Source organism: Grammomys surdaster, unplaced genomic scaffold (assembly GCF_004785775.1).
Source record: "Grammomys surdaster isolate TR1022 unplaced genomic scaffold, NIH_TR_1.0 173, whole genome shotgun sequence".
Classification (NCBI taxonomy): domain Eukaryota; kingdom Metazoa; phylum Chordata; class Mammalia; order Rodentia; family Muridae; genus Grammomys; species Grammomys surdaster.
In genome coordinates this window covers 1,397,720-1,414,598 of record NW_021604621.1, presented here as the reverse complement: position 1 = coordinate 1,414,598, position 16,879 = coordinate 1,397,720, and the positions used below count along the sequence as shown (strand labels likewise).

Genomic DNA, 16,879 nt, shown 5'->3' with positions numbered 1-16,879 from the left:
CTGACCACCTTCTATTCTGATTTTATTTACCAACATTTCTCAAGAATCCACTAGGCATTAGTCTCTATAATACATCTTGGTAAGACCGTCTACTCTCATCTCTGTGTGTCTAAGAAATATTTCCTTTCTCAATTACTAAAACTCAGCAAATTCAGAGGTCTAAAACTATATTGGGGAATTATTGAATTGTATACTTTATTATAAATGTTAACAATATTTTTCATCTAGTTATCTTGCCCCATCCCAGTAATGAAAAGAATGCTAGGAACATAATGGGGAGTAGATGCTTCTTAAATGACCAGACCAAGTAAATCACAAGTATATATTTGTATACTGTGCTCAACAGTTACCAGAAGACAACTTTGATCCTCCATGCTGGGAACTTCATAGTGAAAGGGTCGTTCTTGTTAGTTATCATGCCATATACGTTGCTCAACTATGTATGGTACAAAGTCTCTGACGTTCTGGGATTGCTTCTGTTCCTAGGTAGGGGGACATGAAGGACACTTGCTCTTTCTGCTATCACACTGAATGAAGCTGGCTTTTCCAAAAACCATCACACACACACACACACACGCACTTTATCAAAACCTTAGTTGTATACGACAGCTTCATATTTAGTAGTCATTCAGGCTATTAAAGCATTAAATCCTTTGTGTTTCCAGTTCTTGTCTCCTTTGTGTATTAATCCCCTTGTTTTTTGAGCTATGCATTCTTAATCTGACCACCTTCTTCAATACATTTCTCTATTACCTTTGATTGATTCACTCCATGTTCCCCTTTAGCTTCAGTGCAATAGCAACTCTGAATAGGACATGGCTAATCCAGGCCCACAGAGCCTTTTAACTATCCCAGGCTCCTCCTACAGACCTGATGTTTAATAATGTCACTCAGCTCATTCGATTGTGATCATGTTCTGGTCTTAATTAACGGATTCTAGCAATGGGAGGTTAATCATTCTTTAGTTCTTGCCTTCTGCTACAATATCTTAAGCTAGATGAATCATGTTTCCTTGGACCTTGGACCTTGATTTCATTAAGTTTATTAACTATATCCTTCTCCTAAAATCAAAGTCTTCATTATTGGACCTCAAATTTAAGATCTAGATCTTCTGTTGCTGAGATCTCTACCAATTACATGCTTATTGGTGCACACAATCCTCTTACCGAGTCATTTACCAAATTCTGGAAACTCATGACTGTCTTTCATTTATTCTTTCCCCATTAAATTCCAATAAAAGACAACCAACAACTCATGAATACATATATATTTATTTAATTCATAATATAGCATTTGGATGGGTTGGGATCTTTAGAGAGGGTAAGACTGTGTAATCCACAGATGCTCATATTTCTGTTACTAGGAGAGACACTATTGGTCCAGAGCTCCCAGTACAAACAAGCCTGGGGTAAAGCATTTGATAAAAAATAGTCCAACAATAGTCTAATAAATATTCTAGCCAATAACAATAACACAGCATATTTCTGAAGCTGGCAGACCACACCATAAAAGGCAGTTTTGCCTGACCTGATGGCAATAAATCTGGCCAACTTGTAGTAATACACAGCCAAATACAGCCCAATGGCTCTGAGGCTGGAATTGGCTTCAGGAGCTACAAATAAGTGTGGGAGTGGTTCATGTCTACCTGCCTCACATTTCCATTCCTTGACAGAAGGGGTTCCAGCATCTAAGCTTGTTCAAAAGTTCATCCATGAGCTGATCCATCCAGGTAGTCATATACAAATATGTAAACTGAGAGAATTCACCTAGAATGTTTGAGCTGAAAAGCATATATAAGTGATTTTGTTACAATATGAACTTCACTGCATCCAAAGACACACAATGGAATTACATAATAAAAACACAGCCAGATGCAGTTACTCTTATAAGTAGCAAGAACATCAATGTGGCATTAAAATTTCTTTTGTAGTCTCAAAACAAGCTTAGCTTTAGTTTGTGCTTTCTTTAATAAGACAATATAAAAAGTGGAAACAAGCATAAATTGCAGACAGAAAATAACTTTCTAGGAGAAAAAGTTCTGAATAGTTAGATCGAGTAAAGCAACAGCAACCATGTTTACGGAATCATCTTTCTTGAAGATGTTAAATGGTCATGTTCCATTTGCGCAACTGGCTTTAGCTAGAGTTAGCCTCTGGTCCCTGCCATTGCCAGTGTTCTATGAAAGTCTTACATTTACTGAAGTAATGTCTAGAACTCGCCATTGCCCTCTGAGTGATTTGCTGCCACCACTTTGTTCCTTGGAAGGCATTTCATTACGTGCCTCAGAAGTTAGCATCTCAGAGTCATGCTTTATTGCTTCCCACAAACCCCATTTAAATTTTCAGTTTATTCAGTAGGCTTAACTCTGCCTGTAATAAAAACTTAAATCTACCTTCAAAGAACAACAATGTTCATTGAAGTTCATGAAAATATGAAATGTAGCTGGTAGTATGATACCACATGCTCCAAAGACAATTCTCCATGATAACTGCTAATCTGGAACACTGTTCATTTGTATGTATAAGCCCTGGTACATTTACAAAATAATATCAATACAGACTAAATAAGTAACCAACTTGCCTCCCAAGAGTAACAAATACCATAAATAGACATCACAGTCAAACAGAACAATTTTGATTATTCATTGCTTCATTCATACATTCTCTCAACAAACATTAGCCAGGCAACTACTTTGTTCCAGACACTGTGCTGGGTATTAAAAATACAACAATAAAAGCCATAGTTCTTACCCCCAAGGTATTCTTATTCTAGGGAAGATTATTATTATACATTAAACTTTTGTGTGATTCAGAATAACCTGAGAAGTTTATCCCAAATATAAGTTTCCTTATGTTCAAATATTTTAATTAAGTATATCAGGGGCAGGGGCCAAGAATCAATTGTTTTAAGGAACAAATCACTAACAGTGCTTCTAAAATGGGTGTTTAGAGGATGGCCTTCTGAAAATGACATTCTGAGAAATACTACCACATGGTGTAATTATTGCTGGGGTGGGAAAGGCGCTCAGTGTGCCAGGGGAGTGCCACAGCAGGCCACAAAAGCCAATTTCGGGGGTCACTAGTTAACTGAGAGAAGATGGGATGAAGAAAAGACAGTCTAAGCTACAGTCAAAAGTACAATGGGGAACTAAAGCTTTGTTCCCAGGACTAAAACTTAAAGGACACAAAAAGAAATGAATGGTGTTGGGGAAGAGATGAATGTTGGTGACACACATAGTGAACGCCAGGCGCTGTGCTAGGCATCTGATACACATTACCTTTTCATACCTTTACACCATAAACTGGGGATCATTTTACAGACGAGGAAACAGGTTTGGAGGAGTGCTTTCCTGAGGTCACCCTGCTAGTTAAATGGCAGAGAAGCTAGGGTTATTTCAATCTCCAGGCTGGAAGTTTTATCATACTACGCGCCAGCTACCAGCACTGTTGACTTTTACTGAGGCTGCCCATTCCCTAATGAGCTGTACGGTACATATAATCTTTGAAGCTAAAGAAACTGACTTTGCTACCTAACATGTAAATCTGAGCCTTCCTTTTGTATTGGCACGGGTCTCGCTTTTTGTGGTAGATAATCCAAAAGGATCATTCATTAGGTGGGATTTACAAAGATATGTTGTCTCTTATGCATAAGACTGAGACATTTAACAGCAAGGACAGCATTTTAGTAATATGTGCATTCTTGTAGAAGCAATGTGGAATCATTGAACAAATTAATAAATAAGAATCCACCATGCTAGTAGAATGAGGGGCTAACGTCTGACACTGTATCAAGGCTACATACAATCCAGGGAATGGCTACTACTATCACTTAACATTTACACAGTAGTAATCATTTTACAAGTACCAAAGAGTCGATTTAGCTCCTGGAAGAAGGCTCTATTTCTCAGGCATTTCCAATTAATCTCTGCAACAGAACTGGTGAAATCACAGACTGTGAAGCTCAATTTCTGTGATGAAAACTAGGATGGAATTTATGTTTTTATTTGTCATGGAGGGGATACAAGTGAATGAATAGTATAAACAAAATTCCAAAAATAATAAGTATTGAATCTATCAAGGAAAACAGCATTTCGGGAGTGCTTCCTCTGGAAATATAAGTACATTTGTATGCATATAGTTGTTGAACCTGTAACACTCCATTCTTACTGTTCAAGTAAGGCGAATTCTGAAGAAACTCCATTATGCAACTCTATCCTTAAGCCTAAGTTTAGTAACTTTGTATTTGACAATAACAAAACTATATTTCTTTGCAATATTCTATGACAATTTTTAACATTTTAGATGAATCTCCTCCATTAAGTAATATCAATGATATTTTGCTACATGAGACACTTGTACCAGAATCAATTTTCTATGTAGCATTAGCATCTCTTGTGCCATCTTGTCCCCAGATCTCTCCTCATCTAACCAAGAGCTCTTCTCACTTCCTGTGTCTTGACTGCATGTGTTTGCAAGTGAGACAAGAGGGAGGAAAGAAAGCCTGGAAGGGAAGGAGAGAGAAATCCTGACTAACCATGATGTTTCACCTAGGGGTTAGGAATCAACAGTGTTGTTTATTTTCCTTTTCCATATATTTATTATTTCTTATTTTTCTTATTTTTATTCAAATTAAAGTTTATTATGTATATGTAATAGATAAAATTATCTGTCATTTTGCTCATAAAATGAATTCAGTCATGTTATATATTATAGATGTGCACATGTCTGGTGTTCTCAAAACACCTCGATCGTTAGTTTATTAAAAAGTGACAGACAATAAGTGATAATTTGACACTGTGCAAATTCTACCTGGTCAAACTAGCCATTACTAGAAAGGCTAATTCCTAACAGTATCATTTATACTCCCAAATCACTGGGAATTTTGAATTCTCTGATGACGACAGAAATATTCTCTAAAACTCTTTCCTGGTGGCATGGACCCAGACGACTCAGATTAATTTGTTCTGAGTAACTCAATACATGAATTCAAACATAAGTTGTAACGCACAAAAATTAAATCTATAATATCTAGTTATTTCGGGTGCTTCCAATGAACTTTAGTTTGTATCTCATATATGGAGCCCTAATGAAGGCTTAAGAGGGGAAGAAGTGCTGAACCGGAGAGCTTGTGACTTACATGCTCTCTTGACACTTAATGGCAAGCTTTCATCCCTGACACATAAGGGGATTCTTGAGGCCTGCAGTTGCATTCCTGCCGCTCAGGATAATCAATAAAATCGGGGGCAGGCAAGCCAGATAGGATCATTAGGGATTTGTTCCAGATTGTGAATGTTGGACAAACTGGAAGAATGAAGGTAACATCAAAAGTATGAAGATGGAGAGAGTTAGCTGGGTCATAGAAAGACAGCATGTTGTTGTCATAATCCAGGAGGACACCTAGACGCTTCAACTGTGGGGGCACATCCACCAGCATTTCCTTGTTGTTATGCCGCACCACGAAGTTACTGTTGCATCGAGAGAAGACCCAGGAAGAGGCATTCTTGCCAATCCACTCATTTTTTGGAGCTGATTTGTAGGCAATTCCAATCGCATACCTAAGAGAGTGAAGAAGACAGAAAAAACATTTATGAATGATAGGAGTTGTGCTAGACACTGTTTAGGCTCTAGGAATGACTCACTGTGTGCTTCTTTCTTAACGTGTCTATACTTGCATACAGGATGCTAATATTTCCAGAGCTTGTAAAGCCAGCAATTAGAATGATACAGCACTTCCTACCTCCTAGGCCAGTATATTTTCCAAAATTTTATCTTTTAAAAACTGGCAAAATTTTCTAGGACTAACTCTTATCAAATATCTCTTAACCCTGACTTACTAGTAGTTTCGTTATGCTATACAATTGAATCTCCTAAGAACCTAAAAACAGAGAAGATGAGAGGAGGAAAGAAAAAACTGCCACTCACCATGTTGAAGAACCCATGACCACCTCCCAGTAGTGGCAGCCACTGTCAATGAATATATTTCCTGCTGCCCCATAACACCCCGTGCCACTGAATCTCTCCGGAGTGTGGCTCTTCTTCAGAGAACTCTCATCCTTCTCCATCTGCAATCCATCATTGGAGATCTTCAACTTCTTGTGAGTCATTTTGGGATCTAGTTTAAACGGTTGGCCTGAAAAAAAAAAAAGTAAAAGAAAAGGGTGGGAGGAAACCATGATGAAACACTTACAAACTGTGTCTTTCCCCTCCAGGACCATCATTATTAGCAGAGGAGCCCCAACATGATGATGTTGGTCGGCTGTGGTTTGAACTATATTATGAAAGCAGGCAAGATTATCAATTTGCAACTAAGTAAGACTAGAAGTCATCCTCCCAAAGAATAACCTTCATGCATTATTTTCCCTCTCTGTGAAAACTGTGGGTATCTCATTTTGCTAGAAGTCACATTCCAAGAATGGAGGAGAAAGCGTTCCCATCATATATTATGATATTAAAAGAGACCACTCAAAGTCTCACATCCTCAAATGGAAGAGCTTCAGAGAGCTCTCATCCTCCACTCCTCAATCCATCATTGGAGAGCTTCACTTTCTTGGGAGCCATTTTGGGATCTAGTTTAAACTGTTGGCCTGATAAAAGTAAAAGAATGTTTTCTTTCCATGAGTGGTTTGGGATTTAGGTAAATTTTTAAGGAGTGTTGAGATGTTTGAGGTAGGAAAGTCTCTGTGTTAATGAGGCAATTGCTCACAAAAGAAAAAAAAGCTGAGAAAAACTCAGCCACAGGAGATGTTTACTTTCTTGAAATTGGAGCACACATATAATTAGGCAACTGTGTTAGAGTGGCTGCTCCGTCGTCGATGATGAAAGATAGCACACGCTTCACTACAGACCCTTATAACCATACGACAAAAACACTGTCCTGTGATCCCGAGTGCTGAGTATCGAAAGAGCTTTAGTGTGCAGCATGCCTCTGTGATAAAAACTGTGTGTTTATACAGCACCCATTCCTTAGTTTCTCTCTCTCTCTCTCACTCATCTCTCAGACTCCCTTGTTGCTAGGGATAGCTAATAAGAAGAAAACTGAAGTCAAGCAGATTAGAAGAAAATTCTGATTAAGCTCTTGCTTTCTTGATTAGAGGATTACTAACGTTTTCCCTTCTTCCTGTCTTGAAGGGAAATATGACATCAGAGATTGCACTGGCCATCTTGTGGCCTTGTGGGTGAACCGATACACAAAGAAGGAGCTCCAAACTTTCATGAAATCTCAGAGCTGCTATATTAGCCATTAGCAGGCTGCCTTCAAACATCTTATAATGTGTGACAGGCAGTTAAAAAAAAAACAAACAAAAACTATTCACTTAAACTTGTCGGAAATCTGTTGGTTGTGATCAAGAACACTCCTAAAAATATGGCTTCTCTGTGGTAGAGCTTTGCTAGATCATCACAAGTAATACTCTTTAACTCGATTTTCTCCCAAGCACGGGAGACGGGGTGGAAGACAGAGAAAAAACCTTCCCTAACTTAGTTCCAAGCCATGAGCTATGCTATATATCTCTTAGTCCACAAACACCCATGGGCACCAACAAATCCTTTAAGTAAAGTACAAACTACAACAACAAAGCCCCTCTGCTCAGTGCCACTGCTCTGGGAGTCTACTCAGGCTAACTGTCCTCCTTGATATGGAGAGGAAAATGAGTCTTTCCTCCTGGAATCACCACAACTTACTGTTAGTTTTTAGTCTGGTGGGTTCACTGTTCCGGCTGCCTGCTTGATTTATGGCTTTCACAATAAAGATGTAGCGTGTCCCACTCTGGAGTCCATGAACTGTGTAATGGTTCTGCTTAATGTTGGGCACAATCATCCAACTATCCACTGAATTGTATAGACCTGTGAAGTAGGAAAAGACAAAGACATCAACCAACAGGTAAAAAATAGTCAGGATTTTAAAAAATACACTGAAAATCAATTATAACCCACCCAAGTGAATTCATTTTCTTTTGAGCCTTGAAAGATATAGTGAGATGAACTGGCACTTATGATTCCACTAATTATTTTTTCCCATGCACTTAGACTTGTGCCAGGCTTCTGGCATCTAACAGCCACAGACAAAAACTAGGGTATATTGTTTTTCTGCCAAAGAACACAAGAATGGTCAGTATTCCAAACAGTAGAATCCTCACAGTTATGGACTCTCAGGATCTTTACCACTCAAGTCTGTTTCTGTGTGAACTGAATCTGGCCTTGGATGGATGGAAAATTTCCTTACAGAACTCAGTATCATGAAAACTCAGAGCAGAAAGGACACCTAGACATGAATTTCCTTCATTTTTCAGAATAAACAATAATGGAAGGAAAGTGACTTGCCTGTGGTCATAGATGAGGCTTTTATCTTTTTATCCTATTCCAGTGATCTATGCACTGCATCACTGTGTGGGGGGTAAATGATAATATGTCTTTGTCCCTGTATGATAGATAGCGAGACTTTCTTTTTTTTTTTTAAGATTTATTTTATTTATATGAGCACACTGTAGCTGTCTTCAGACACACCAGAAGAGGGCGTCAGATCCCATTACAGATGGTTGTGAGCCACCATGTGGTTGCTGGGAATTGAACTCAGGACCTCTGGAAGAGCAGTCAGTGCTCTTAACCCCTGAGCCATCTCTCCAGCCCGATAGCGAGACTTTCAAAGCCATACCACTCTGCCTTTCCACCTCATCTTCACCCTTCCTTTCCAAATTTGCTGGACTTCAAAAGAAGCCAAGCTAACATGACAAACATGATAAGATGTCGTCTGGGTTTTTTGTTTGTTTGTTTCTTTGTTTGGTTGGTTGGGGTTTTATTTTTTACCTCTTCAATTTTACATTCTTCTTGAGTCACATTGTCCAGAATTATATTATTATCCTAAAGGTTTTTCTTTCTGCCCAAGCAGGGAAAAGGACCTCAAGAGTGCTTTTGCCTTTGAAAATAATCTTGAGATTACAGATATAGTGACTTAAACAGGACGAAATATATTTAATTAAAAGTAAGTATTTGGCTAGATTTTGGTAAAATGAATAGTGATACTCTATTCTGATTGGCTTTTTTCTTTTTGGCTTCTCTCTTCTGTTATCTGTTTCTCAGTTCATTTAACATTTTTAAAAATACAATTCTACTTGAAGATTGGAAGAAAAGGGCATGGAAAGTGAGGACCAATTTAAATCATTTTTATAGCGTTCTAATGAAGCATTGAGTGAGATTGGAAATTAGAAATAGTATTGTGAATATTTTACAAGGGATTTGATCAAAAAATTTATAATTAACTCAAGGTATGTAGAAAAGGCCTAAATTAATACTAAAAAATGAGATATAATTTGAGCATGGTGGTACATACCTTGTAAGCCCAGCACCTCAGAAATAGAGGCAGGAGGATCAGACTTTCATGGTCAGCCTTAACTATAGAGCAACTTCCAGGCTCAGCCAAGGCTATCTCAAAATATCAAACAACCAAAAAAACCCCAAAAATTGTAATGAGGAAACAAAAAGGTGTACTACAGAAATAGGACAAAGCATTGACTGAGAGGAGCTGGAGAGATGGCTCTTCCTCAGGTTCAATTCCCAGCACCCAGATGGCAGCTCACAACTGTCTGTCACTCCATTTCCAGGGACTCCCTCACATCAATGCATATAAAACAGAATTAAATAAATTAAAAAATTGATTGATATATTAAGTGACTCTTGTCTTCTTGTGAAAAAAGGATAAGAGCCAGAACAAGACTTGTTCTTAGCTGTTTACCATTGGACAGTATGGGCAACATATCACAGGAAAACCGTTATCACAAAGAGGAAACCGCAGTCTCTCAAAAATTAAAAAAATAAAAGCTACAAATATTCTACATGTGAAGTACTATGTAGCTGTACAAAAAGACTGAGGATGCTCTCTATGAGCTGATGGGGAATGATTTCCAGGAAATACTGTCAACTGAAAAAGTCTAATTACAAAAGATCATATATATTCTATACTATTTTGGAGAAACGTAAATAATAAATGATATTACATTTTCTAGGACTTCCAAAAACTAACAGTGTCAACGATAACCAAAACAATCACAAAGTTGGTCACTTACAAATGATGAGGGTGGAGGGAAAAAGGAAAAGGGATACCAGGCAATTTTCCTGAGTATACATTTTTGTATATTTCCCTTTTAGGAAAAATTTCATTAAAATAAATGTAAAAATTAAAACTAAATCTATAAATTCTAATTTCACATTCAAAAATTACATAGAAATTCAAAAGGTTAAAATTAAATCAACAGAAAAGGGGGGGAAAGATAGGACTAAAGACAAACTGAACCAAATTAACGCCACTACATTTTAAAGGAGTAATGACCATAAAGCATACAGATGAAGGAAGAACTGCTTAAGTACTCCTCCATGCAACTACATACTGAGCCCCTGGGCAAATCAATTCTGAAAATACTTTAGCCTGTTACAGGGTTGAGCAAATACCTATTGATGTTCTTGTGACCCAAAACTTTGTACTGTGGAGAACAGAACATGCATATGGAATGAGAGAAGGCAAGAAAGAACTTGTGGAGACGAATTCGAAGTGGCTGGTCTTGATAGGGCTGCATATTGGGCTGCAGTTTCCTCCTATTTCAAACTCCCTCCAGGAGAAATCTGGAGGCTCATGAGACCCAGGAGATAAATAATACAGCACATGTCTAGGGAAAAGGAATGGTACTTGGAAGATTCTCTAGCTTCTTGCCCTCACCCTGGCAGTTCTATAAAAGGAGTAAACAACTGCTGGGGGGGGAGACTTAGAGCAGCCAAGGTGTGGAGGAGAGACCACTGAGCTGTGCCTGCGAGCTGTGCTGAGAGCTCCAGGCTTGCAACTTTCCTAAGCCATGACTCATTTTTGGTGGTACAGTTGCTTTTTTGAGCCAGCCCTGTTTTTCCAAGTAATCTTTTACTCATACTCTTATTATTTACTCCAATAAAAATTCATTGATTCAGCAAGTTAGACAATGGTGCAATCATTTCTTTGGTCTATTGTGGATTCAATTTCTGGGGTGAGTATACTCTGTGTGTGTGTGTGTGTGTGTGTGTGTGTGTGTGTGTGTATGTGTGTGTGTGTGTGTGTGTTATGGATCCTCCAGTAAAGCTTCTCACAGAGCACTGTATGACTTCTAAAATGTGTACAGTTTGCCCACCTTTATCTGTGCATTCTGCATTCAAGGATTCAACCAACTACAGATTTTAATGTGCTCTTAAAAATATTTATTTTTATTTTGTGGGTGTTTTGCCTACATGTATATATATGCACCCACACATGTGTATGGAGTACCCACAGAGACTAGAAGAGAATGTCAAATCCCCTGAAACTTGAGAAAGTTGCCATGTGAATGCTGGGAAATGAGTCTAGGTCCTCAGTAAAAACAGCTAGTACTCTTAATCACTGAGCCATCTCTCCAGACCCTCAAAACTACAGATTTAAAGATTTAAGACAAGATCTTACCGTATAACCCAGGCTGGCCTGAAATTTCCTATCTAGACTAGGCTGTCCTTCAATTCATGATCCTTCAACCTTAATAACATAATAGCTATTTACAGAATTTATATTTTACCAGATAGCATAAATAGTCTAGAAATGATTTAACAGACACTGGAAGATGGCTATAGGTTGTATGCAAATATTATAGCATTTTATGCAGGGATCTGAGAATTTCCAGATTCTGGTATCCTCAGGAGGTCATGTAACCAACCTCACATGAATACTAACAGGCACTTATGTTTTCATATTTGCAAATAGATATACACATATGAAGTGTATGCACATATGCATATGCGGTGTTTTGAATGAGAATCTCCCTATAGACTCAGATATTTGAATATTTGGTCCCCAGTTGGTGTCACCGTCTGGATAGATTTAGGGAAATGTAATCTTGCTGTAAGAAGTATGTCACTGGGCTTTTAAAAAGCCATGTGCCATTCAGAGTTCCCTTTCTTGGCTTCCTGTTTGCAGTTCAAGATGTGAGCTATCAGCCTGATAGCAGCCTGCTGCCATACTTTAGCTATGCCATCAGATTCTAAGCCACTGGAACCATAAGTCCAAATAAACCCTTCGTCTATAAGTTGTATGGTGGTGGCACATTATCATAGCAATAGAGAAGTAACAATTTAGTATATTTCTTGTGTGTGTGTGTGTGCACGTGTGTGTATGTGTGTATATATATATACATGCATATATATGCATGTATATATATATACACACATATATATATATGCATATATATATATACTTCTAAAGGGTTTTTTTTTTTAGTTTTTAATATCATTGTCCTACTAAAAGTAACCAGAGCTCCTGGGAAAATAGCTGATTTGAAGGTTTGGACAGGATAAAGTTAAAGTGACTCTACAATATTTTTGGTAAGCCAGAAAGCAAACAAAATGCCCACAAAAAGGACAGGAAAATATCACACAAACCCTAGAAATGTCTTGAAAGGCTCTCACTGGCTAAATCTGGGACATTTACACAAGAAAAATGAAGGTACTAAAGAATTCTAAATCATTGATGAAAATGCATCCGTGAGTCTCTCCTGATGAATAAATAAAAAAGATGAAACAGGGAGAGAGGCTCTTGCTACACAGAATATTGAGTGACTATTTGTAAGTGTGGGAGAGAGTCCTCAGATGGGAAACTATCATTTCACAATCATCATCTAAACACTGCATAGAACAAACATCATCAGTTGATGCTCAATCAGGGTTAAGAGTGGGGAGAGACAGTGTTAAGGAAGAAGCAGGATATTTTGTATGATTTTGAAGCACCACTATACAGATAACTTATTGGTAGTGAAAGAAAAAACACAGTAGTACATAATTTTAAAAGTCAAGGAACACAGTGATTAAATTTCTAAAAGTCGACAGATGTGTAAAGGATTAGGGAACAATGAAGAAGAGGAAGCAGGAATAGTTTAAGAGCCAGAAGACAGCAAGCTTGTCATCTTCTGAGCAAGACTCAGCCAATATAAAGTACATGGCTTGAAACTGAAAATGGACCCCAGACAGAGTTATTAAATTAACAGGCTGGCAAGCCAAGGATTGGTAATATTCTGCACAGAGCCTTACCAACCTAAGACAGAAGTGCATTGCTTTTGATAATGCATATTCCATGACAGGAAAGGGATGCATTCTTGTCAGAATGACCTAAGACAGGGTCAGTCTTGTTTATGAAATTAAAAAGGGGGAGAGGCAGAGAGCTTTTGGGGCTGCCTGGCAAGAATCTGACATGGGCCAAGGACAAAGAAATGGGCTGCTTGGCAAGAATACAGCATTGGCCGACAAGGCACAGTCTACTTTTTTTCTGATATAGTCTCTCAGTGGCTTGGAACTAATCAAGTGGGCTAGGCTGTCTGGCCAGCAAGCCTTTTCAGCATTGGGATTGTAGTGCCACCATGTTGAGATGTATTTACATAAGTTCTGGGGACTGAACTCAGATTCTCACACTTTATGTGCTGAACTATCTCCCTAGCTATTAGCCCTAAGGGTATAAAGGTGAATATATTATTCTGTGGGTATCAGTAAGACTTGGTGCAATGGGACCTATACATGAATTATGGAAATAAAAATACACCTCGTATTCAACAAAAAAAGTGCCAAAATATGGAAATGTAACAGACAGGGTGAACATGTGTGATAGAGACAATTGCATTACTCAAAAGATAAATTGGTAAAGTTCTATCCTTGTGGCAATGTGCTATAGACTGCCTGACCAAATAAATATTACATCCAATGATTTTGTAATGCAAAGGAAAACACTGAACCAAAAGGATCTGTTGGAATTCTCATTCAGCTAAGAGTATCGCCTGGAACCTTATTGATTGTGATCATTTCAAATTGAGAAGAGATGGTAGGAAAGCTTGGAATCAAGGGGGAAAGTTTGAATGGGGGGGGGGACAGCCACCGCTTTTGACTTAACTTAAATCTGCAAGAAAGATATTTTTTGACCAGGTAGGGTGACATATGCCTATAATCCTTGTTCTCTGGGAGTCTTAGGCAAGAAGATTACTATGAATCACAGGTAAACCAGGGTTCCATAGCAAAAACCTGCCTCAAAACAAAAAGAAAACAAAAGAAAAAATAGGATGAGGGAGGAGAAAGAAGAGAGGGAAGGAAGGGAGGCAGGGAGGGAGGAAAGGAAGGAAGGAAGGAAGGAAGGAAGGAAGGAAGGAAGGAAGGAAGGAAGGAAGGAAGGAGAAAGGGTGAAAGGAAGAAGTAAAGGAGTTTCTAGATAATGACAATGTGAAAATGTCTCAAGAGAAAGTAGCTGTCAGCACTGGAGTTCAGTCAGCCTTGGCAGGCCTGAGTGGCTGATTAGACCAGGACTCTGAATCAGCATAATATTTTTTCTAGTAAAATGGTTGCCCATTGCCTTTAATCCAGTACTCAGGGAGCAGAGTCAAGGGGATCTCTGAATTCCAGGCCAATTTGATCTACACAGTGAGTTCCAGGCCAGCTGGGGCTACAGAGGAAAGACTCATCTAAAAACAAAGTACTTATTGTAGTCTGACTCTTTGCTGCAAGGCTTTGCTTTTTGTCATAGCCTACTAAACTTTTCTGTCAATGTTTCAAAGCACAGAAGCCAGGCTGAGAGGAAAAGCAAATGTAAGGAAAAACAGAAACCAGCTTGAAGAGGAGCCAGGCACGACTTGATGCAGAATCAAGATGACAAGACAAAATGTCACAAGCAGAAAGTCAAAGGTATTGAGTTTGAACTATGTAGAGACAGAACTCACCATACATAGGAATCTCAGTTAATTATAGGCTCAGTGAACATTCAGTAATCAACGTGGCTGCCAAGAAAGGTACAGATCAAGAGAGCAGAAGCTCATGTACAAGAAATATAACCCATTGACTGGGGGCACACTTGAGTTGGTTCAGTGTTTGCCTAGTATGAAGAAAGCCCTAGATTCTACCTCCAGCACTACATAAACTGAGTATGGCAGTACATGCCTATAATCCCAGCACTCAGGCAGTGGTAACAGAAGACTCAGAAGTTCGAGGTCACTCTCTACTACACAGAAATTGAAGGACAGCCTGAGCTACTAGCCCATCTCAGAGGAGAAAAAAATAAAAGATATCCTTTGGGAAAGTCAAAACACCTTCAGAGTACTTATATCCACTTTTGACACAATGCATATTTTAAAAGTACTTTGACCAACAGAAGACTGTCCATAAAACACATCTCATGATGATAGAAGCCCTGAAAACCAGAAGGTATGAGGAGCAACTGTAAAAACTAAGAAGGTTGAGTCATAAAAATGAGCAAATTTAGTATTTCCACATGAGTTACCTAAAATACCCGAACAACTGGTACGTGAAAGATGGAGTGTTCGTTAACAATGCACAGAAAGCTTAATTAAGAAACCTCAAGCTTGAAATCTGACAGTCACAGGTTCTGATCTCAATCCCATCCTTTTTGAGTTCTGTGTCCTTGGGAAAATCACTTAACACCAGCACCAATGTCTTGTATAAAAATTGGATCAATACAATCTCTGAAGGCTAAGAGCACATGAAGACTAAATGGGATAACAGATGTGTGAATGGCAAAGCATAATGCACACAGCTTACTTCTGTCCTTGTCATTTACAAAGAGCAACAGGCCTCCTCTATGGAAGCACTGGAGATCATTTATAGCTGTCCAGCAATCAAATGACTGCTTTCATGAAAAATGAACATTTCCTCACTAGCAACATTCAAGCAAAGATTATTTACTTGTGGGTAGAAGAAGAGAAGATTAGACCAGATATCTTCTACAGGCCATTCCAACTCTAAGATGCTTATAACCTTGTCATTAGTAGCAACTCCTTTAGGCCTTCAATTACAAAGGATGCTGGAGGTTTGAAAACAGAGGTGATAATTCATTTTTAGGTTTGTTATATCTTGAACCTATTCTCACTTCTGGGAAATGATTATTCTTCCCCTATCCTGAAGCTAAGGACAGGTCCTCTATTTAATACTGGCTTCCAGAACTTACAGGGTATACTGTAAGAAGAAATTTATAGTAAGGCCTTAGAGCTTGTGACTTCATACTCTGAAGAAATGCCCAGGAACAATGGCTATAAGCCAAGGGGCTGACACTGGAGCTGTAGGAGGCAAGTGTTTTTAAAATATTTTACTCCTAAATGTCCCCTCACCTCTCTACCCCAGAACTGTCAAAAAACCAGAAGTCTGCCCCAATATTTTCACCAACTAGGAAAAGAAAGCCCATAAGGAGGGTTTATTTGAATAAAATCTATTCATGCTGGTCTGTGAAGATAGACATAAATGCAAAGTAAAAGAAAACATTATTTTGCAGCTTTGCCAATGCAACTGCTTGAATTCAGCTTTGATTCTACTTAGATTCCATCGCTTCCCCTTCCCCCCAGTGAAGTGAGGGGAACCTTTCTGCTTAATTCCTACTGACTGCAACCCATCAGTTAAGTTCCTACTGCACCTGATCTTGCTCCAGTTCACTAGGAGGTGAAACCATCTTAATATGCAGGCTGATACAGCCTTTTGAACATCTTTAACTTTGTGGCCCACTAATACTGCTTTTTGTTTGGTTGGGTTTGGTTTTGGTTGTTGCTGCTGCTGCTGTTGTTGTTTTGAGACAGGTCTTGGAATTACAATTCTATTGCCTCGATTTCCTGCATGTTGGGATTACCAGCATGAGCCTCTGTACCTAGCTCCATCATGCTTTTATAGTTACTGGATTTATTGTGGAAATGCAGAAATAGCGAAGAGAAGAATTACAGAGTAGAAGATTGATCTACATGTTCATAGACACAAATAGATAGAAAAAAGGAAGCAATGGTCTTTGAATGGAATTTTTTTCATGATAATGAAGTGGAAGGAAGAGAGAGAGGGAGAGAGGGAGAGAGGGAGAGAGGGAGAGAGGGAGAGAG

At 38.6% G+C, this 16,879-nt stretch overlaps 1 protein-coding gene across 2 annotated transcripts in view; it reads right to left on the bottom strand.

The window, feature by feature from the left end:
• Window positions 1-1,252: 1,252 nt before the first annotated feature.
• The window catches only part of Mid2 (midline 2), a 96,517-nt gene continuing 80,890 nt past the window's right edge, over window positions 1,253-16,879 (bottom strand). For both annotated transcript variants that reach the window (XM_028767486.1, XM_028767487.1), the window contains exons 8-10: window positions 7,680-7,841; window positions 5,922-6,129; window positions 1,253-5,554 (exon numbers count right to left, since the gene is read on the bottom strand). In XM_028767486.1, coding sequence (XP_028623319.1) covers window positions 5,152-5,554; window positions 5,922-6,129; window positions 7,680-7,841 — 773 coding nt within the window. In that variant the 3' untranslated portion in view covers window positions 1,253-5,151. The remainder of the gene's footprint in view (window positions 5,555-5,921; window positions 6,130-7,679; window positions 7,842-16,879) is intronic.